Source organism: Melozone crissalis, unplaced genomic scaffold, assembly GCF_028551555.1.
Source record: "Melozone crissalis strain CALT ecotype California unplaced genomic scaffold, PUWL_Pcris_2 ptg000059l_1, whole genome shotgun sequence".
Taxonomy (NCBI): domain Eukaryota; kingdom Metazoa; phylum Chordata; class Aves; order Passeriformes; family Passerellidae; genus Melozone; species Melozone crissalis.
The window spans coordinates 945,090-968,553 of record NW_026535837.1 but is presented as its reverse complement, the minus strand read 5'-3'; the positions used below and the strand labels follow the sequence as shown (position 1 = coordinate 968,553).

General features: G+C 40.3%; 1 protein-coding gene across 8 annotated transcripts in view; it reads right to left on the bottom strand.

The window, feature by feature from the left end:
• Positions 1-23,464, bottom strand: part of CELF2 (CUGBP Elav-like family member 2) — a 550,656-nt gene that overhangs the window by 124,193 nt on the left and 402,999 nt on the right. For all 8 annotated transcript variants that reach the window (XM_054287543.1, XM_054287539.1, XM_054287537.1 and 5 more), the window contains one exon: positions 9,439-9,635. In XM_054287543.1, coding sequence (XP_054143518.1) covers positions 9,439-9,616 — 178 coding nt within the window. In that variant the 5' untranslated portion in view covers positions 9,617-9,635. The remainder of the gene's footprint in view (positions 1-9,438; positions 9,636-23,464) is intronic.

The following is a 23,464-nucleotide window of genomic DNA, read 5'->3' as shown; positions in this document are numbered from 1 at the left end:
TTAAATTAAAACCACAAGGTAGTAGAGACTGAAGTTTTCTCTTACACAAATAATAATGAATTTATGCACCACAGAGTTTAATCTGCAGAGTGAAAGTCTAACGTCCCACTTAAAACTGCATACTCATGGGCATAGATTAGACAGTAATTAGGTTCAGTGAGAAACTGAAAAGATCCACTGCAAACATTCAAATTTAATTTATTCACTGGCTTGTCTCAGAGTGTTTTTATAAGCAATTAGAAAGACAGAGATTCCTGAAAATGCTTTCTTTCCCAAGACAGATGGACCAGGAGATTTATATGGCATACACAGCCTTCCACCCACAGCTCACTGGCTTGAGTTAAGCTCAAACCAGGCTTAGAAGCCACTACCAGACTTTATCCTTGGGGAGTTATTTGCTATTCTTTTGAAATATGCTGATGGTTACAGTGCACTATGAAACCAATGTCTTAAAAAAAGAGCAATACTGTAACTGGCAGAGCACATCGTTTTATAGCATCTGTATCACTGAAATCTGTCACTGAGGATGTTGTGGGTCCTGCCAGACCCAAAACAAGCCCAAATCTGCCCTCTTGCTACCCTGATCCCACAAAAAAATACAGGCTGGCAAGGTCTGGTGCAGGGAAGATGGAAGTAATGAAATTGTAATTAATTTACACTGCTATACATGCTATACATATCTACTTTTAATGCATTTCAAAATTATAAAGAATAGCAGACATCCTTTCAAGGCCCTCCTGGGGTTTAAATATCATGTTAAGAACTAGCAAAATTGATGACATATTTATGCTAAAATGTTTTATGTGGTCTTTAGCTTTTTATTTTGACCCTTCATTGTAATATTTATGTCTCTCACATCATTTCAGCAGTGACAGAAATTCTTAGTGCCTTGGAGTCTCTCCTTCTATCTTTTAATGAGGAAATCTTCCTGCAGTGTGGGTTTTAATTTTAGGCTATTATTTATTTGTGCATATATGTGCACAGGCACCTGTGACTGATTTTAGTGGGGTGAAAGGAACAGAAGATAAAAGCAATAAACCACTGGTTTTGCAGTGGAAACGAGAGATTTGGAAGCTGCAGTACACTCAAAATCCATGCTCATAAGGCTGCTTCCCAATTACACTTCATTTTTGACACCGCTCAGCTGTCAAATGTTTTCTTCCTTTGAGATCCTTGCCAAAGTGTGTGAAGATTTCAGACCAGTCCCCACATCCTTTGCAAAATCTCGTTATGTGTTAGGAGCAAATGATCTTGATATTAGAACTGAACAAAATAAGAAACACTACATAAAAGAGAAGGGTTGCGTGGTTTGTTTTGAAGCCTTTGTCTTTTAACAAAAGTCACATAATTTTTTATGTGATGAGTAGATAAATAGTGTGCTTATTCACGTAGTAGAAAACTGGAGGAGGAAAGAATTTCAGTGCCACAATGGCACTGAAACATAAATGGCACATTTGACATAAAATGGTCGAATCTCATTGATGTGAGCTTTAATATGCAACTAAAAGCACTGGATACCATAAATATCAAACTGACAGTATCTGGCACTGTTATAGATGTATATATTTTAAATGTAGGCAACAATCTTGAAAATACTTAACACATGCCTGTGTTTTATGTCTGAGTATTATATCTATTGATTAATTCCTGCGTGCAAGTGTGTGCATGACTTGACTTAGATTTTTCCATGCATTACAGTTTTTTTCCCTTTGAGATTATATATTTAAGAAACTGAGGTTTGGCATACTATTCACATTCAACAAAGCAATGTGATTTTTTTCAATTTTACTGAAAGTTCAGGCTGTTTTAACTGTCTGCCTACGTGGTTTTTTTCCCAATGAAGTGATGTCATTACAAACAACAGATTACACATTAATATTTTATGAACATTTGGGACTCTTTTTTAAAGTTGTTCTAAAATATTCTATAAGTAAATGCTGGAGGATGTGCTGAAGTTGTCAACAGTATAGCACTCCTGAACTGAAGTTCAAAAATTCCTTTTCAAACACACCTTTACTGACCTTGCCTTCCCCCCAAGTGTTTATCAGACATGAACATTAGAAAGAACCACAATTGGAATATGAAGTGTTGCTCCTCTCATGGTTTTGTATCAATTTAACTAAAAAGATTAATGTAGTTAAATTTTATGCTTTTTTTTTTCATCATAGATGTAATTAATAATGTGCTTATACAGTCTTAGCTTACTTTTTAAAATTCATATGCAGTTGTAAATCATAGTTAAGCTGCTACAAAACTGCAGCCAATGAGCCCCAAAGTGATCTACTTTAATCCCTCAGAGATGTGTTATTTTTATTAACTTCTTACAGCAATACCTAGAGTCCTCATTTCTGGACCAAGCTCCCACTGTGATGAATACCATAAAAATAGGGAGGGAAAAGATGCCTTAAAGTAAAAATAGCTTCGTTCTGCTCCAGTCATTCACACACTGTATAGAGGAACTTTAGAAACAAGGCTAAAGAAAGGTTTCTGTGCTATCTCTATATTTAAATAACACAACTGAAAAATCCTCTACCCAACTCCCCCCACCAACCTCTAGTCTTCCCATTCTGCAACCACAGCCCCCTGCTGTTGTTACAGGGGCTTCACAAATATCTTCCATTACTTCTGCTCTGTCTGACTGGGTTGGGTTTGCTGTGATAATTTTTGCTTTGATTTTCTTGCAATTGTCAATGAAGGGAGTATAAAGTGAGACTGATTTAAGTGGGCAACAAGTTTGCAGTCTAGTATGCAATGGGACATAATCCTGATCTGCTCCCTGTCTCCAAAGCAATGCAAAAATATCAGAGGACACCAATCTCAGCCTCTCTTGGTGCTGGACATGGCCAAGCCCATGTTTATGGGCTGAAACTGTTCTTGGACATGGGGAGCAGTTGTGTCACATCCTGTTTCAGATGCATCCTTTCAAAACACTAAATGGAAGCAAGCAAAAGGAAAATTTCTTTTGGAACTCTTCTCTCTGCTTCTTCTGGAAGCCATTCTCTACTCTGCAAGTGGAGGACGAAAGTTTGACTTGAGAAGTCGAATTTTTTTCTGTTGGCCTCCTGTTCCTCAGTCTTAAGTCTATGCTGTGCAGTCCCTGGGTTTAATATTAATTGAAAGAGCTTATCTATTCCTGCCTTTGGTATGCACTTCAACATACTGCAGAAACTTCAATTGTATCCCCTTACAACTTTTTCTTTCCAAACCAAGGTACAGTCCTGTATTCTTCCTCAGCTTTCCCCTTTTTAGCTTTCTTGTAAGTCAATCTTTGAAGCCCTTTACAAGTTAACCTTTGTAGACCTTTCACCATGGCTCAACCCTTCCTGACTTCATACAAAATCATGCTGCTCTTCCCTGGACCTCTGCCCTTTTCTATAGAATGGTACTAAATATTGGTAACTGTAGTTTAAACATTATTAAAAAAAATCCTTCTTTAAGAGGTGCAGTATTTCCTTGAAGGCTCTATTCAATGCTTCCATTTATACAGCTCACATTTTCTGTGCCTTTTTGACCACACAGATACAAAACATCATCTCAGTCATTTTATGATATGTGCACTCTTCAAATCCTCTCCTGCTCTCAAATCTTTGAAAAATGCACTCATTCAACACATGTGTTCACTCAAAATAAAATTTACTCTTCTTGCTCACGGTTCATTTTACCCAGCAGAATTTCTTTGTGTTTGATTGTTTTCTCCAGGTTATGAGGTGGCTTCTCCCCCATCTAGTCCCTTCTGCATGATCCAAAAAGTTGGATAACAAGTTGGTGGTTCATTCTGTCAAAGCCATTTACATAGAGAGTGAAAAAGTATTGATCTCCAATAACAGTCCCTGTTGCTCTCCAATCATCATCCCCTCTCCTCCCCTGGCCCGTAACCTTTCCCCATTCTAATCTGCCCTCGATCATCTACCCAGCTCCTTTCCCCACCTGGAAATGGGTCCTTCTCTGCTTCACCAGCAACTGCATGGATTAGTCTCCTGTGTGACACAGTGTGCAATGCCCCTGGGAAATCAGCTTGATTATATTTCACACCTGTCTGCCTTCACAGAAACTTCTTGAAAAACTCCATCCATCAGATTTGTCGAGTAAGAATTACCTTTTCTAAAAATCTGCTCACATCTGGAATATATTCGAAAATGCTATTTACAACCCATTTAAAATTATAGATTTAAGATTCCTTAAGGTTTCAATTTAAATGCCCTACAGTCAGAAACTTCAAGTTAAAAACTCAACTTTATCATTCACTCTTCTTCCCCATTGTACTTGTATTTAATGACATCTGGCTTTTGCCAGTCTTTGTTGTCTGAAACTTCTTATAGTGTACAAGGCACCTGCTAAAAAATAACATGCAAGGCAATATTTAATACAGTGCAGGAAAAGATTTTAAATCTGCAGTAACAAAATATCTGTCAGGCACCATCGCCAAAATTTAGCATAACACACACATGCACAATGGCTGTGGGCACATATCCTGCCATTTCAACAGCAAATGTGCTCATGGTGCAACTCAACTGATCTCAAAAACTAAACAGTGTTCACATGGGCCACTGAGAGCATTCAAAACACAGAATAAGACATGAAGTGTAGAGAAACCCTGTCTGCTGGAGTGCTGGCTGAAGGGAGCCTTTAAAGAGCATCTAAAACAGGTTTGCCAAACACAATGTACTGAAACTGAAGGAGCAGAGGGTGCAATTGGCTGTGTGGTGTCACAGGGGCAGTCAAGGAACAAGCAGCAGCTGCTCTTAGCTGCAGGTTAGGACACTCAGGATGGGAATCTGTGACAAAGTGAGTGTGCCACAGCTCTGCTGCTGGGCAGGACTGCCCGAGCTCCCTTTGCTCCTACTGTACCAGGCACTGTGACAGGACCTGCTGGAGGAGAGGGATCATCCCCCTGCCTGCACCAGACTATTCTGGAAGGGCTAAACTGAGGCTGAAATGATTCTCAAGCAAGCCAGGTAACTTCTGCCTCCTATATGCAACTCTTTCTCTCTATATATATGTATGTAACTATATATACCTATATACCCACTTGGTCTCCTGTATGCAGCAGATGAATGCCTCATTATCAAATGCATCTCTTTCTCTCTCTCTCTCTCTCTATATATATGTGTGTAACTATATATACCTGTACACCTCTTGGCCCCCCTGGTCTCTCCTGTATGCAGCAGATGAATGCCTCATTATCAGATTCCTCTGCTCACCTCCCAGTAGACTTAAATTACTGTGTTAAATAGGATAATAATAAACACTGGCCTTTAACTACAGCACATCCTTGTTCACTCAGCAGCCTCCCTCTAATCTGATAAAGGGTCTGTAAAAGGCTGCAAGCAAACACCAAGCCAGTTGTTACCCAGGTGCCTCTCCCTGTTTTCTGCAGTGTGATTCCTACGGCAGCACAAAGAGATTCAGGCTCACAAAGCTGCTCTAGAGGACCTTGATCCCTCCAAGAATTATCAGGTATTGAAGCAGAGGCAAGGTGCCAAAAGGACATAGTGGATCTGGCCCAAGACTCTCCTGCTGCATTTCAAAAGACAAAAGTAGCCCTGTGCCATCTGCTTGCTTCAGCACTTGGACTTCAAAACCAAAGTAGCCAAGGAAATCTTTCCGGCTTAGAAAAACAGTGGGGAGGAAGAGAGATCTTGGTGGCAGTGTGTGCTGCCTTCACACAGAGCTTGCTGCATTTGAGGCATTAGAGAAGCTCTTTTTGACAACCACCCTGGAAAAAAAGTCATCTATTCACCCAGAATAAATTATATAAAGGAAGCAAGCTTGATTTGGAACAGAGAGGGCTGATCTGCCCAGACTTTGAATCCCCTTAGCCCCCAGAATCCAAAGTGCTATTTTATTTCAGTGGCACAGAATTTCCTGCCCTGTTGTTTTGTTTTATTTGGTTTTTTTTTGCATTTAGTTTACCTAATCTCCTGGATTTCTTTTGTTGCAGAAAGAGGAAAAAGCCTTACAAAACAACAGGAGATAAAAACTTAGTCAAATTACTTTGCTGAGCTCTTTCACACATCCAAAAGAAGCAGAGAAATGCAAGCTCTGAAAAGGATAAGGAATTTCCTAGAATGCAGCCATTCCTGAAGTTCACAATTCATAAAGCCAAGCTTCAACGTCTGCGGTAGTATCAATATATCTGTGGAATTAAGATGGCTTTCCTCTGGTTTTCCAGAGTGAGGTAAACTTGGCTTTCTACCTGTCTTCCTCCAGCCTCAGCTTTGCAGGGCTGGCAAGCAACACAAAAGAGGAGGAAAGACATGAACTAGGCCGTCTGTCGTTGGAGGGTATGAAAGACAGTCTGAATAACAGCAGGAGAGAGAGAAGCAGCCTATGGTTATTTTTGACAGAATTGGGAGAGACTGAGATTGCAGCTTCATAAACAGCTCATCAGAGAAAAACTCAGTCCAAATTAGAGGAGCCCCTTTGGCCAAGCTCATAGAAATACACAACCCTTGTCTGAGAAAGAGAAATCTTTCAAAAATCAAAATGCTTTTCTTTAAAGAGCAAAACCTAACTGCTCCCCCCGTGTGGTGTAGTAACACCAACTTGCATTCCTGTCATTACTACTCATGGCTTGCAGCATATTCAGAAAAAAATTTCTGTGTGACACCAGGCTGTGAATGTTCTGCCTTACACACAGTCACAACCATGCAATGAAATGAAAAATTGACTTTTTTCCTACCTCACCCAACCACGAGGTCCCTTTGATGGACTGTTCTATAAAATTGGAGGTGATACAAAGGGTCAGCAAGCAGAAGAAGGCCTGGCACAACCCAAATCTACCCAGCTCAAATTAAATAAAAATGGTTGTTTTGTGTGGGTATTTAAACACAAGAGGAGCATGGAATTTCACTCCACATCACACATGTGATTTTTAGTGTTGTCCTGTACAGAGCCAGGAGTTGGACTCTATCCTTGTGGGTCCCTTCCAGCTCAGGATATTCTATGATTCTATAACCTCCAAACAAAAAATGAAAATTCAGTTTATTTTTTAAATGCCTACTAGATAGTATAGGTGAAGAATTGTCATGCATTGTGATGAAAAGAAGACTGTAAGATGTTTCTCAGGGCAATTTTTCTGTTTGTTTGTTTCTAACATTCTTAACAATCTCTCACACGGAATCCTTTGTGCAACTGGATTAAGAAAATAAAGATCATTCCTAGTCAAGAGACATCCACAAGAAACTCAAGAGGTTTCTAGCAACCTTGCTGGCAGATTCAGCCAGGAGGAAGGATAGAGCCAGCATGGAGATACACTCCTCCAAAGCTTCCAAGGGAAAAGCTGACCACCAGAGGAGCTTGCTGCTGGTGCCAGAGAAAAGTAAGTCTGAAGGTTATTCAGCCTATCTTCAGGATTAATTTCATTTACTCATTAATTAACACATAATGCCTGAAGTGACAAGCATAATCTCTGCATGGCTGAAAAGAGTCCAAGCAAAAAGCATCCCCAAAACCCAGACACCTTTCAAAAAGAATATTGCATACGGGGACTACAAACATTGGTAATTAGTCTACAATGATTTGCATGACCTATGCTTCATCCTTATGCCTTCCAGCTGCCTGATGGACAGGTACAGTGATTCCCAGAAATGGGTATCAATGGGTTTCTTCTGTCTAACCACAATATCATTCTCACTTCATTTACTGCTTAGTGGGAAGGCATTGCTGTGACCCAGGAATCAGCTCCTTCCAGATGGACGAGTCTCAAAGTTCAGCATTTTAGTGCTTTAAACTAAGGAGGAGTTTGCTCATCCATAGCAGCCTGGACTGCAGAAAATCCAGTTGTTTGACCTCTTAATGCTCTCCTATCCAGCATTACAAGAAAAAGACATTTGGTGAGGGCTCTTTGCTAACACAGTAGGGGAGTACATGCTACAATACGTCGATCCTGGGAAATGAGGTGGGGGGGTGGGCTGGAAGCAGAACTACACTGAAACACTCCAACCAGAAATACCTTCTGCTTCTGAACCACAGAATGATAGAATGCTTTGGGTTGGAATGGACCTTAAAGAGCACCTAACTCCAGCCCTCTTATCACGGACAGAAGGCAGGTAGTTCACTTTTCATTAGAGCAGGTTGTTCACACAACGTAGCCTTGAACACTTCCAGGGCTGGGGAAGGGGGAAGAGTGATCTAGTAGAGACATTTGATTAGCAGGGAGGTACAGGGAGCTGGACCCCCTCCTTGACACTGGTGTGAGACCAATGCACCAAGTCTTTTAACCAGAAATGAGAGAGGCAAGCAACCCAAAATAAACCATGGTCACTCAAAGCACCTGACTGCTTAAACTGGGCAGCAAAAAAGAAGGCACTGAGAGGATCCTCTGCCCAGTACCAGGAAAAATGGAGATATGCTGAGCCTTGGCAGTGCTTTGCCCAAAAGCACAGGAGCACCCGAGGCTGTGCTGTGTGCCTCCCACAACAGCACCTCTCATCTCCAGCGAGGGCTGTTTTGCACTGTTAACTTTGCTGGGAGCCCACAAAATCATTCTGTGATATTCTCCATAGGATGTGTGCTCTGAAGGGTTTTAGAGTCAGTGCCAGGAGTGCAGTAAGAAGGAATAAGTGTCTAGCAGCCTTACAGCCAGGCACACACATGCACATCCAGTTCTGCCTCTGAGCTACGCTAATTATTTCTAACGGTAAAAATGCTCACGTACCAAGGCTGAATGAAAATATACAGCTAGGTAGAGGAAAATGCATTCTGTGAACCAAAATTCTCACTTTCAGTTTACATCTAAGCACGTGTCACACTTAAACAGCTATAATGCACAAAACTCTCAAGTGCCTAAATAAGCACAGATATACGTAATGAAAGGAAGGAATATAGTTAGGGACAAAAACTTTACATGCGTATAGAAAAAATGCAGGAAGGAAAAACTAACCCTTTCATTTAGAATAATATCAGTGCCAAAAACCAATTCTTTAACATGACTGCAGAAAAAAAAACCCAGATTATTGAAAAAGGGTGACTATTTGTAATTTTTATTGCTGCTGGAGCAATGATGTGGCAAGAGCCCACAACCATCATTTTTCCCTTCTGCATCCTTAAAATATTTCCCACCTGGGGTGCAAAGAAAGGAAATGAAAGGAAATAGAAAATTATATTTTTCATGAGCTAATCCTGGGAAGCAATCTCTCAGTTTCCACATTTTTGGCAATGATAATTTAAACAAGGAGATGGATATTTTCTTTTTTTTTTTGCACAGTTAGAACGCATGCTTCCAGATAAAAGACAATTAAACTTCAGTTTAAGAAGAGGAGAAGGCAGTATTCGATAGGATTCATGAGTCCTCTCCTCTTAGGACTGCTGCATAGCTCAACACAGCATACTACAAAACTGAGAGCTCAGCTGCAAACCTCCTTGGAAATGCTGAAGGCAAGCAAGATCATCGGGAAAACAAGCAAACTGAAAGCAAAAAGAGCATAACTACTGTACCTTTACTTTGGGGAGGGTTCTGACTTCTGTCTCGGAGAACATTAATCTGGTAGACAGCTCCATAAGGCTCAAAAAGTTCTTTTAATTCTTTTTCTGACCACGAACGGGGAATCTGTCCAACAAACATCTTAATGGCATCTGGGTCTGGTTGGTCTGAATGATCCAAAGCTCCATTCATCTTGTTAGCTGTGCCGTTACTAGAAAGTGGAAAAGGAGATTAAAAAGAGAAGACAAGTTAGGAGACTACACAGTTTTCATGTGCACTAGATGCAGAAGATGATGTCAATCGGCACAAAGCAGGAAAAAAAAATCAGTGTTTAATTAATAGCATAAGTATTACGAACAAAAAACAATGCTATTACATTTTTCATTTGAGTCTGGTTCTCTCTGCAGGCTGCTGCTTAATGTCATTATATAAGATGAGAGCAGCACAACACAACCCAGGACTTCTGCATTTTAAAGTAGAGGATAGTGGCAAATAAGTGCAGATTTCTCTCCATGGCTGTTGTAAACAGAACTGCAGTGAATTCTCACTAAACTGGCTACTGGCAGAAAGCAGGCAGTGCGTGTGTCTATGTGTGTGTGTTTTGTAATAAAGTCACATGAAAGGAGTATGAAACACTTGGCAATCTGTCAGATGACTAATGCAAGATGCCAGCGATGAATCTGCAGATTGTGTGAAGCATCCATGTGTGCATCAAATTAGTCTGATATTGCCTAGAATGGAAAACACTCCAGCTATGTGCCTGGTTGCTGCCGATTAGTTGCTTACGCTCTTTAAAAAGGAAAAGCAGCCTGGAGAGACCCAGTTTAAAGCATTCTGTTTATTGCTGCCATAAAAAAAATAAAACCACAAATCAAAAAGAGACGGCAGTGGCAAAACTGCCTACATTGCTGTGGAAATGAAAATGCTGCTTCAGAAAGTTTTTTTGCCCTGCAAAAGGAGATCAAATTTTTGAACACTTTCACCCCCTGTAAATTCTCAGCCTATCTGATCTCCAGATGTACGTCCTAAATCCAAGTTCAAAGCAACCACACTTTTGCAGGGAAAAAGAACTTTGGAACAAAAAATAATCTGATCTGGGAAACAAATGATAGATCATGGTTTAGGAGAATTCATACTCTTACACAGAAAAGAAATAATTTTAAATACTGAACAAAAGTAAAAATACATGACTCCCTCCCCCCTCGCATTATTGATAATTAAGGACAGTAGTTTCAACTAATTACTTGGCTAGAAATTCCAAAAGTGCTGATGATTTTTTGGATGTTTCAGTTTCAAGAAAGAACACTAATGATGCATGAATTTTCAAGCATCTCCCCATCTTTCCACCAGGGAGAGGGGGCAAACGGCCTGTATGCAGCAATGTCAGAAGCTGATCATGGCAGAATTCAGGCATTTCAGAGCCACCTGCCACTTTCAAAAAACTTGGCTTTAATTAGAATTTCTCTGTTTGATGATTGTTCAGGAGTGAATGCCCACCGGAGGACTTGGAAAAGCTCAGAATCTGCACAACCAGATGAAAATCATATTTTACATGTGAAAAAAAAATCTAAGAGTGGAAGAAGAAAACAGCCCTGTACAATTCCCTTGTCTCACAGCTATAACCTGTGTGAAGACAAATTATTTCGTTTCATGTGTTTCATCTCCTTAAAAGCATAATTCGCATTAATATGCCCGTATTAACTTTAGCACTTCCCCTGCTTACAGGCAGGAAGGAGAAAGTTATATTAAAGGCACATTTTACACCACCAACAAGAAGTTTGATCATCCCTTGTGAAGTGCTTTCAACACGGATCAGCAGACAACAGCATTTATCACTCTCATAAATGGCTAAAATTCCTATCTTCTCTAGCAGCAATCTTGCCTGAGTAAGAGACTCCATGATTTGGTCCAAACTTTCGCATAACATTGCATGTACAAATATCTTGTCTTGCAAATGCTCTTCATTTTGAGTAAGTTCTGCAGGTCACAAGTTCACCTGCAGGAATTGTGACTTCTCCAGGCCCTAGGAACTGCATTTCCACACAAAGACAACTTAAGCCAAGCCAAGCCAACCATCCAAACAACCACCCCCTTAAAATTGCCAAGAAACAGAAAAACCATGACTGACTCACTTGAGTGATACTTCATGGGAACAACTTTCAAGACTTTCATGGAGCAGTAGGCTCCTATGTGACACTTAAACCTCTAAAAAAAAAATCACTCAATTATTTATTTTCAATTCCTATTCCTCTACGTAAAACCCAATCTGTCAAACAACCTCCCTACTAGGGAGGTTGAAAAATCCCTGACCCATAGCTTAAAATAACTGTGGAAAACGCTTATATGTTGTTTTGAAAGAAAAGGTAGAAGTTTAGTTAAGCTCCCAGCTCTGCCCTGGGCTTGGTCAACTATTTTCTTTCATAAATTGGCTTGACTTTTCACTTCATTTATTCTCTGTGTTGTTTGTATTGAGTTCAGTTTTAAATTATGCCCTTCATCTGTTCTCTCTGTTGGATCCCTTCTTTAAGAAATCCATAGACAATTGCTACTTAGCCCAGAATTACAGCTAGGGTCATGTTTAATAAAGAACAACAAGTTTATTCCTTTGCTTTTTCCTATACCAAAACCACCTTTACCAACAAGAGCCCCACAATTTCCATTGCTAATCAGCCAATTTTTTAGGAAAGCACAAAGCCAAACACTAACACCTGTTTTCTCAGGTTAATGGCCCTATTAGCATCAAGTTCTTGCTTTGAGCTAAAGGTTTAGGCACAGGCCAAGCTCTCTTCTAATTGCAAAAAACGCTTAAGCCCTTTCTTTATTTTGTTGGGACCAAAGTTGAATTACATTGGTCATGTTCTTTAAATGCTTTATTGGCTGAAGGTGGTTAAAAGCTCTGACTCAAGGCATCAGTACCATACACTATGATGCCAAGCTCCAGGGGACAGGTTTTGTCACTCACTGCCTGCATTAACTTGAGTAAGTCATTAAAACTTCTCCAAACTTAATTCCACCATCCATTGACAGCTCTGTCAATCCACTAACTCCTGCAGAGTTAGAGAAAAAACCAAGCATAATTTAGGCTTTTCTTTAAAATACTTTTCTTCCACAAGGTAGGGACTTGACTGAGCTGCCAACATTTTGGCGGTTTGACAGACAAGTTCAGGCCACAGAGAGGGCACTCATTTTTACAAACACAGCTGGGCTCCTTCCTAAACTGCACTGCCTTTGATGTCAGTGCAAACCAAGGCTCTCAGACACCTCAGAGTGGGAATCCAAGTCTCACTGTTGGGATGTTGAGGAGCTCATGAACACTGTTGCAGCAATGACACTGCAGTGGAATCCTCACCCAGCTTTGGCAGCTGGTGTAGGACTAGAGCCAATGCAGACAAAATGAACAAGTGAATAAATCAGCAGAGAGATAACATTGGGGAAAAAAACACCTATTTTACAGATTCTATAGATTGGATCCCTGCAGTGCACTGGACGGCTCCACTGAGGAAGAAAATTATAGACCACACCTGCCTGATGGTTCATTTTGTCACAGAACTTGTTGAGTCCATGCAAAATCCAGCCAAATATGCCTGATCCTTTGCAAATGATCCCTTCTAAGATGAATTCCCTTATCTTCTCCCAGCTTTCATCTTCACCCAATGGACATTACAGCTCTGCACTAAGACCTCTTGGCTGCTAACAGCTGCAGGGCTTTTACTTCTTTCTCTTTGCCAACACAGTGGCTCTCAGAGGAAGTGGCTTCTTCCTTCCCCCATCTCCCCTTCTCCTGTACCCAAGAAATAATAAGACAAAAGAGAAACTGCATGTAAAACTTTCCAGAAGGAAGTAAAGCAAGCCTTGTGAAAGCTTAGGACTATTTCTTGAAAGCACAAGTGTACAGAGATAGCTGTGTCTAGGGGACTCTAATGAGAATGGGATCCCTTGGCACTTACTGTCAGTACTCAAACGATGACATACATTAAAAAAATAAAAAAAGAAGGAAAGAAAGAAAAAATAGATTATGTGGCTCTATGCTGTAGCAGTCCTTCCCTCCATGGCCAATTTAGCCCATTGGACTCAGGGGTGACCCAGCACATCATCTCCCCTGACAAGGTGTCATCTGTATCATAGAGAGCAGCCTGAGGGCAGAGATTAAGACACTGAGTTGCTGGCTGCTTGTGGTTGCTGCCAGAGCATCCTCTCTCTCAATTTGTGCCAATTTTTCTTCTAATAACCTAACTACCATTCCATCATTTCAGCAAGCTGACAGGGCCACTCTTGAGGAGCTGGAGATTGTTTTAATATCCCTGCTGCTTCAGCAGGAGCACCAGAAAAACCCAGTAGATGCCCTCTTGGTCTCTCCCAGTCATATCTTTAATTACTGCAGGACTGCTAAAAGTGAACTGCCCACTCAGGACAGAGAGGTAGCCTTCAGAAGCAATGACTGAATCAAAACAGACTCTCTTAAATTCATCACTGTTAAGAGCTTTGGCATTAATCCACGTTCATTTCCATTAATGATCCCAGTGTCAAGTCAGGTGCTGAAAAACAGCTGTTAACGGGGACCAAACGGATTTACACGACACCTGTTTGCCAAATCTGTTTTTAACCCTACCCAGTACCTTCCTACTGTTCTTTTTTGGTTAATTCATATTGCAACCCTCACCCTATTATTGTGGTTTCACCATTTTGCTGGGGATTTGCCTTTTTCATGTCCCATGGTATAAGATATTTGAATTCCCTGTAGGAGCCCACAGAACAAGAACATGATAACAAACGAGTTCCAGGTGTAACGACAACTAAATCCAACCCAGTGCAGAGGTATTTACAGGCACCAAGGTTTTACAGTAACAAAGCATTTACATCTGAGCTGTGGCATCACTGCCAGGATATCACACAAACTGACAAAAGGGACAACACCCGTTTGAAGGCTTCTGACTGCTGTCAAGAGAGACAGCCAAGCATCACCTTAATGTATTCCAAAGATCATAATTGCTGGTTTACGAGCAAATTTTGTCTGGAAGGACCCAAAAGGGCTTTATAAACTCATTGTTTAGAGAGGAATGACTTCATCGTAAGGTGACAGACGGCAGCTGTTTAATGACATGGAGCATTATCACACAACAGTTCTAGCCAGGAAGGGTAGAACAATACCGTACCCAATTGAAAACTGCAGGGGGCTGCAATTTATAGACACAGAAGGTAATTACCTACATTGGATTTCGGCCAGCAAAATAAGGGCCAGAACCTCTGACAAATGGAAAAAGAAGCTGTGCAACATTTTTAAGTTGTAAATGACCAGGTCTCTGCATTTTGGGGGTGGGGGGGGGAAGTCATCTCCAGATGCCTTCTAGCCCATCAGCATTTCTGCAGCACTCTTGCTCAAAAGCAGCTCAAAGGAAAGATGATGTTTCAAAAATCATTAACTGCTGTAGTGTGTTGTAGTTTTTGGCAGAACTATTAGAGTCTAATAACACTTATAATTATTATTAAGTAACACATATCCTAAACAGCAATTGCTAAATGACCCTGACATCATGCCCAATGGAAAAAAACCTTCTATGGCAGATTGTTCTACATAGGCAGTCCTACATAGGCAGTAAAGTCTACAAAATAATTATCTCCAGGCTTCCCTGCACCCATCAGCGGGGCTAACAACGGAGCAGCTGTAAGACTTGCAATCCATCTTACAGCCCCACAAAGACTTTCACAAAGAGATGAGCAATTCTTCATGCACCCAGCAGAGAGCAACCGCACTTGCACTCTCACACACACATGAATTACATGAAAATCCTGATGGCTTTTAATATCTGACACACAATGCTCAGATTTCATTCTTCTCGGTAGCTAATAATACTCAAGTGCTTGTGTAAGCACTCAGTGGTAAATGCAAAGATGTTTTAAGTTGTGTTGCCTCCACAGTGGCAGAAATTATCTCTAGAAGTGTAATTTTTCTTAAGACAACGAGTTACTTTTTACTGCCCTGATAATTTAAAATCCACAGTAATTCTTCTGGTGAAATCAGAGATTTCTTGTAGCTCAGCTTTATTAGCTCTCTCCACATAGTAGATCATACAAACCATAGCAAACCACTGTCTGGTATAGGGAATACTTTTTTTCTGATAAATTCCAAATTTAGTACATGTAATCAGTTTAATGCCTCAGTTGCAAATTTTAGGTAAGGTATAAAGGTATTTTATCCCAGAGGAAAAAATACTTGAAAATATGGGGGGGGGAAACATTCCTACCTTGAAAATGTTTTGATGGGTAATAAATTTGGGATGGGAGAAGGAGCAGCTGAGGGAAGTTGCCTTTCAAGCAGATAGGTCAGACTGCATGATACTAAGGGCAATATGAATCGGAAAATGTACCGAACAAAATACAGACTAGAGAAACATCAGAAGAGAGCTGATCTCACCTGAGATAAAACTTGTTATTTCTCAGAGGTATAGATGCAGATTCCTCACCAGTATCACAGAAGGAAATCAAGGATACAAAAGGAAATCATAGTGAGAGCTACATTAAAATGCAGTTCCCTTTGCAGCTGGAGGTGCACATTGGAGCACATACACTTCTTTGTGCTTTCTCACCTTCCTAAAATTAGCCCTCAGAGTTCTGCTCACCAAAGTTAAATATTCACCTCCAGAGGGGGGTGGCTCTTCAGGTGTTCAGCCTCTGCATTCCTGCACCACTTCTATTACAAACCAGTTTGATTTAAGGTAGGGGTTTCAACTTAAACCCTGGATACTCCTTGTGTACGTGTTTAAACCTACCAAAAGATGTCATTCTAGTGTTGTGCTGTGGGTAATGCTTCCTGGAACCATAGACTCAAGATTTGCAAAAGCTATGTACATCTGCTGCATCTGCTTCAAAAAAACCTTACATGCAAACATCTGAAAAAAAAAAGAAAAGTTCTTCATGTTTCAGACAATCTCAACTCTTACTGCTGCTATATGGACCATTTTTAAATTTTTTTATTAAGCAAATTATTTTTTAGAACATGCAGTAGTGCTTAATGATGTACATGTTCTGTGAGTGGAGCAACTCATACAAGTGAAAATACATGTAAACAACAGTGAATGAGTGGAGAAGAGAAAGCAAGTAGGGATGGGAAGAGGCTTGTCTTTTTTAGAGTCTTCTATTTTGGAAACCAACTAAATATCACTGCTAGTTCATCTAATAGCAGAAACAAACAATTAAACACCCCCTCTATACAAGTCTGAACTGGGCAGCATCTTTTTGTTTATGCTGATAAAATTTACAGTGGCCTATTTTCAGTATTTTTAAGGATTTGCCTACAGTAGCCTACAGATTTTACTCAACTGAAACTAGTAGAAGCTCAATAGCCAGTGAGAGATACCTGCCCTTCAATGGCTGAAGAAAGTCAAAGCCACTCCACCCTGAGTGCTTTGAATTAATTTCTCCTCTTATACAAGTACAGATGAGAATCACAAAGTTCTGGGATACTTGTGAAGAATGAAAATAAGTCCTTGAAGATATAAATTAAGAGCCTATGCAAGCCCAAACCCTTGTTCTTCCAGGCTGCTCTAGGCTTTGGGATATAATTAGTTCAAGGTTTGATGAGGTCTGCTAAACAATAATGTTCTGCAACATAAAGCTCAGCTTAGGCAACCACCCAATAGTTCATTTTTGCTTTCTGGGCAGAATTTGTTCTCTACATTAAACACTTGAACAAGATTGGGAAAGTCTTAATCAGGTGTAAGGTAGGTGCATTTCTAAGAAAAGTCCCATGAAAGTTAAGACAGAGAATCACAGAATGGTTTGGGTTGGAAGGGACCTTAAAGGCCATCCATTCCAGCTCCCTCGACAAGGGTCTAGCCTTTAAATGGACCAGGTTGTTCCAAGCTCCATCCTTGTCTTGAACACCTTCAGGGATGGGGCTGACACAGCCTCTCTGGGCAACCTGTGCCAGTGCCTCAACACCCTCACAATAAAGGATTAATTCCTTACACCTAACTAAACCTGCCCTCTTCCAGCTTAAGACCATTTGCCCTTGTTCTATCACTATATGCTCCATGAAAAGTTCAACAGATATTACATCATGACTTTTAAATGTCTGTTTTCTGACCAGCATCTGCACATCTCATTTTGACCTAGGATGTTGAGTAATAACAAAGGTTTCTAATTTATAATTTTTCTGTGTCTAAACTAACCTCTGTTATGGCAACTATTGCAACTAACTGCTACACTCTTGTGCTCCTCAGCAACTTTTATGGGGCATGAAGGTCTGTGCTCTGTCTTGAAGGGACTCTAGTTGAAGAGGGCTTTTTTCTCTCTGTATCACTGTAAGCTGGACAGTAACATGAGAGCAAGCTTGAGCAATTACAATATAGTTTTGGAGCATGGATTGATGCACTTTTTCACATGAAGTTGAACCTGGAGTAGCTGACTGCTCAGTATTAATGGTGTGGATTATTAATGCCTTGCCTTGCTGATTACACACATTTGCAATGAAGCACACTTCTTTCTGTGTGGCAGGAAACATTTATCGATATTATTTTTTTTAAAAGCACTACGGTATTTGATTACACCCAAATGCTTATGTATTTGTGACATGTCAACAACTGAATTAGAATAGTACCAGGCTTTTAAAATTCAGGACACGAAGGACCATCTGTTTTCTTGTCAACAACCTCAGTCTCTCTCTCCCCATTTCAAACACTTACGGCTCCAAATTTACAAAGTTGTTACCCAATTCCCTTCTTCCTTTGCCCTCCAAAAAACTTCAAAGACAGCAATGAAGGCTTCAAATTTTTTTTCTTTTACTTCATAATTACTGACATGACTATTTCAGCAAATTTTGTAGCCAAGCTGGAAAATATCTGCAAGTTCTTATGAGGTTTGCAAGGTCTTATCTACTTCATGGCAAACTCTGTCCTGGAGTTGAGATGGAGGGCATGGGAAAGGTGTTCTCCAAACATTTGTTTTGAAATGCAGCCATTTCTGTGTGCTAAAATCAACTGATTATTGAAGAAGTAATTTACAGTCCAGAGTTTTTCAAGACTGGCACCCACAAGTGTACACACACATATGCTCAGGCCTGGTCCCAGCCGAGCTCCACAAAGTGCAGGGAATCATTTTCATGGGCCCAAAAGGCCAAAGAGAAGGAGCACCTGCCCGACATGGCTGCTTTACCTAAATAGCATCCTTAAAAAGGGAATGGAAGATCACAGCCCTGCTCGTTTTAAGGGTGCAGCCAATTTTGTTCAGCCAGTTTTGGTTAGATCTCAAATAGACCATTTGAGGAAGCTGTGACATTCAATTTTCTTACTTAAAACAAAAACTCCTATCAAGCTCAGCCAGGCTCTCCCCTTCTACAAACCTGAATATATGGGAAGATCATTGTTCAAAGTGTGATGCAATTGTGATTTCAACAAGTTAAGCATCATTATAGCAAAATCCCCCTCAGCTGATTTCTTTTTTAAAACCATTTCTTCATTTTTTTGACACCACATCTGGCATATAGAATACAGATGATCATTTGTTTATATATCTGTCTAAATGCCTTTTCCAAACACAGCCAGATGGAGCCTTTCAAAATCAAATTAATTTCAGATTAATTCACTCTGGACCCACTCCAGTTTCATGACTCTTTGCTTTGAGGCACCATCTAAATTGATTTAGAGTCACGAACTTAAGAGAGCTCAAGTCCTTAGGTACAGAAAAAAAGAGATCCTTCTTGCATGCTGAAAGAGTCAGCATATCAAAAGAGACCATGATCCTAAGTTTAGGCTTCTAAAATAACCTCCACCAAATCAACATGAGAATGCCTTAGCCTACATAGTGCCAAATTCATATATAAAAATCTTCATATTTCATTCCAGAAAAACCACTTTAGAATTTACATCTTCAATGCCTCCCTTGCCGAGTCCAATAAAATTTATTGCTCTAATTAAAAAGCAAAATAAAAAAAAGCGTTGCTCTAAACCTTGCAATAAGCAGTAGTCATGGAAAGATAGGAGACAGGTAATAAAAATCTCCACTGCAAGGGATTTATCTAAGGAACTATAAACAAATGTAGCCTGCAAACACTGTGGGCTTGCATACTGTCAATCCTCTGTGGATGCCTTTATTATCTCACTTGTTTCAATTGCAATTTGGGTTTCCATGGAGATGTAACAGTCAACTCTGGAAAATTATAAGATAAATGTCAGGCAGTGATAACGGTGTTAATGAAGCTTCATTGACAAGCAGAACTATGCTTCAAATAATAGGCATATTTCTATTAGCATATGTATAACCTGTCCAGAAAAAGAGAGAAAAAAAATCCCAACAACAGGGAAAGACAATATTAAAAAAATTAAAATGAAATTCTGTATATAGATGATACAAGACACACAATGGAACATTGCATCCATGTGAAAGGACGAATCCCTAACAAACAGAAGAGATGCGGATTCAAAATTTAATTTCCCGATTCCTCTCGAAATTTTTGCACTCAGCTCCCAGGCTGAAAAGGCACTTTGCTGACACACGCAGCCACATTCCTGCATGGTGTGACTCTTGTTTCCTTGCAGCACGGGGCTGGAAGGATCTGCTTCACCAGGCACTTTGAGGCGGCGGTTTCATAATGCGCAAATACAGCTGCAGCGGGCTGTTAGAAAGATGCCGACCTCAGTGGAAACACGAATAGCGCACACACCAGCACGGCCCCCCGAGCTCTCGGGTGTCGTTCGTGCTCACATCGGGGTGGCTGCTCCACCACATCTTGATACATGATGAGTTTAACGTGATACTGCCGGGGCAACAGCCCTGAGCGCTTCAGATGACAGCACGGCGTGGTCTTGACCTGCTTCTGTGTTAACCAAGCCTGTGAAAGCTGGAGAAGCTGCCACTCATCTGTGAGGGGCTGTAGCCAACTTTTTCCTTCCCACAGATGGAATGGTTTTGGTGAACTGGAGGTCAAAGAGGTGACAAAGAGGATTTCTGCAGAACAGAGGGAAATGAAGCTCATCCTGCTTTGTTTCAATGAGTCAAACTCTTCATCTGGCCAGGGTGGACTTCCACCCTGCCAGAGGAAGGGGAAAGAGTTTGCCTACACCTGTACTTGAGGGTTCATTTTGGCAGTTTACCAGAAATACCAGAAATCAGTTCATCAGAAATATGCCTGTTATTTGAAGCACAGTTCTGCTTGTCAATGAAACTTCATTAACACCGTTATCACTGCCTGACATTTATCTTATAATTTTCCAGAAGCCAGGAGTAGGGCAGGAGTGGGGCAATCCTACCCCAGAGAACCACATGGAAATTTTTGTAGGTGGGTAAAATAAGCTAAGATTTTCACTGCCTGTTCATGAGGCAGTATTGCCTCTGTCTGGACAACCAAGAGGTGCTAGAGGTTGGTTCTATCTCTTCTCATCCCACTATTTGGCTGTGGGAATTTTGGTCCCTTGCCTGCCTGTGTAACTCTTTCAGGTAGTGTCAATCCTTGAATCTCCTCCTCTGTCTTTGAAAACAAGGTTCTGGTATTAGATGAGTGTTAGAGGGGCTACAGATTAAATTATGAGATGGAAAACCAGGATCAGGCTTGGTTCAGCAGCAGAGGAAGGTGAATTCTTAAACATACAAGCAAACAAAGAAGAATATTTTTATCCCTCCAAAGGCTTGATATTAAAGCATGGGAAAGGGAAAATTTCAGGAATTGTGGGGAAAAACTCAAATGTTACTGGGAAGTATAATCTTATGTAGCTCAACAAAAAGTCTCCATGCAGGACAGGAAACAAGAGGACTTTGCTATTTCAATGAAAAATATAACTGGGGAGTGGGGTTGAGGGCAGAGTTTTTTTGCTCTTTTCCCCTCCTCTCCTCAAAACACCTCTGTTCCTCCTACCTTGTCTAAATTATGTTTGTTTAGTAAAGGCAAACATGAATGTTGTTTGGAAAACACTTCCCAGTTCTCCAGGGAGAAATCATCTTTGTCCAGACAGGTTTTAGGGAGTAGAAAAGGGAGTCAAGAAGTGCCCAAGTCTTTCTGCAGAACTCAGCTCTGATCAGATTGCTGGACAACAACAAAAAAATCAATAGAGGTATTTTTCCTTAAGCTGTATTACAAGGAAGCTTAAAAAAATCCCAAAAGTTTCTCTTTTTCTGATTATTTTCTAACTGCTCCTCAATATAACAAATGAGAAAAATCTAAGTAGCTCATTAGATTTCTACTAAAATGTCAATAGTTAGAAAGTGATTTTCCCCAGTGACTTTTCCACACACTTATAACTCACTCTAGTGCTTTTTAGAGGACTGGGAAAACCTCTAAAACCTAATATTAGTAATATTAGTGGTAGTTGAATCTATGTAGCAGGACAAGTACTCCTGCCAGCTTTGTGGAAGACAGAATAATGAGTAAAATTTGAGTCTTGCTTCAACTTCAGATGGGCAAGACATACATGTTTCTGCCAGGGTCAAATGGTGGGAGAACCAGGTCTCACCAGGCATGCAACCATGATTTGTAGATTAAAGAAAAGAAACTGGATGTGAAGGCAGAATACTGAGCAATTTTTTTAATGAAAAAAACCCCCACGCATGCCGTGTGGAACGCATTGTCTGCACTGCAAAACAGGCCAAGTTGTCTTAATTTCTCACTTATTGAAATCTCTAAATTCCATTGCAATGTGTTTTCTAGCATCTACAAAGGATTAATTTTCCTTTATATCTTGGATCACCAACAATTTTACTTTTATGTCCAAAGAGAGACCTGCTATACAAAAGGTCAGAAGTAGCACTGGCAGACAAGTAGTCAACAGCAACTCTGAGTTTTTAAAGTAAACCCTCATTATAGCTTAAGATTTTACTTAGTCCTTTATTTTTTCTCTGTTATTGCAAATAAGATATTTTGCTCTGTCGGCTGTGCTGTTCTTTTGAAGCTCACAAGAAAATAAACAACTACACATAATTAGGGAAGGAGCAACTTGCCCTTTAAAGCATCATTCAAACAAACAAAATGCGAAAAACTGGTTTAAATTTTCCTAATAAACATACCCTGAAAATTCCTAACAAAAATACGCCCTAGCATACACACATGCACACACACTTCCCAAGTCATATGGCAGTCATTTATGAGGATGCTTCTGACTCCAAAGATCTTTTAATTGTGAGCTTGAAGGACACTGAGCAAATGAAGCATTGGGAAAACAAAAGAGGAGTGCCATTCAGAACTGTTTTGCCAAATGGAAAGGAAAATACAGCTTGAAAAGTTGCCAAAACCCCATGTTTTTAAGGTCATCATAAATAATTGCAGTAGGAAAAATTTAAATTTATGAGACAACTTCTAAACTGTACTTTTTGGACATAATCTTATCCTAGTGGATATTTATTTGCTCTGGAGATTTAATTCACAAGCAAAAATGAACTCAGGTCTTAGGGACTTGCTGACATTTTTACAGAAGAAATGGGAAAAGAGGAGACGGGGAAAAAACCATGATTACCATCCACATAATTTTGACCGCTCCGTTATTTACAAAGACTTTTAACTCCAATACCCTTGTGCACAAGAAAAGGTAGTTAAACAGTTGTGGATGTATTTTTAAGCTCCCTGTGACATACTCAACCTGTGGAAACTTGGCCAGCTCAGGTTTGGCTGGCTGTCAGCAGCGGTGTGAAACGCAGTGTGATTTATAGAAATCTCTGTCATCACAACACAGGGTTAATGTCTTTCCTTCTTTTTTCTCTTTCCCTCCTGCCCCTGAAAGTGGAAAACTCTTATTTGTGATGACAAGTCTTTGGAAGGCTGGAGGATTAGTAACACCATGTGGTTCCCCAAGATCTCTAGCCCTTTTCCAACTGTTTTTCCATATAACTCCTCTCTATATGGTCATCGACACCTTCGCTCAACAGATGGAAAAAGGGAAGAACCTGCCCCAGGGCAGGTGGAGGGACCAGGATGCTGGCAGTGGAAGGGTACAGACTTGGAGCTCACACGTCTCGGCTGCCTGATACAAAAAACCGAGGGGAATCCAAGCATCAAATATGGGATTTTAATAATATGAGCATTTATATTAATGATTAGAAGGCTGAACCTGCTGGGCTTGT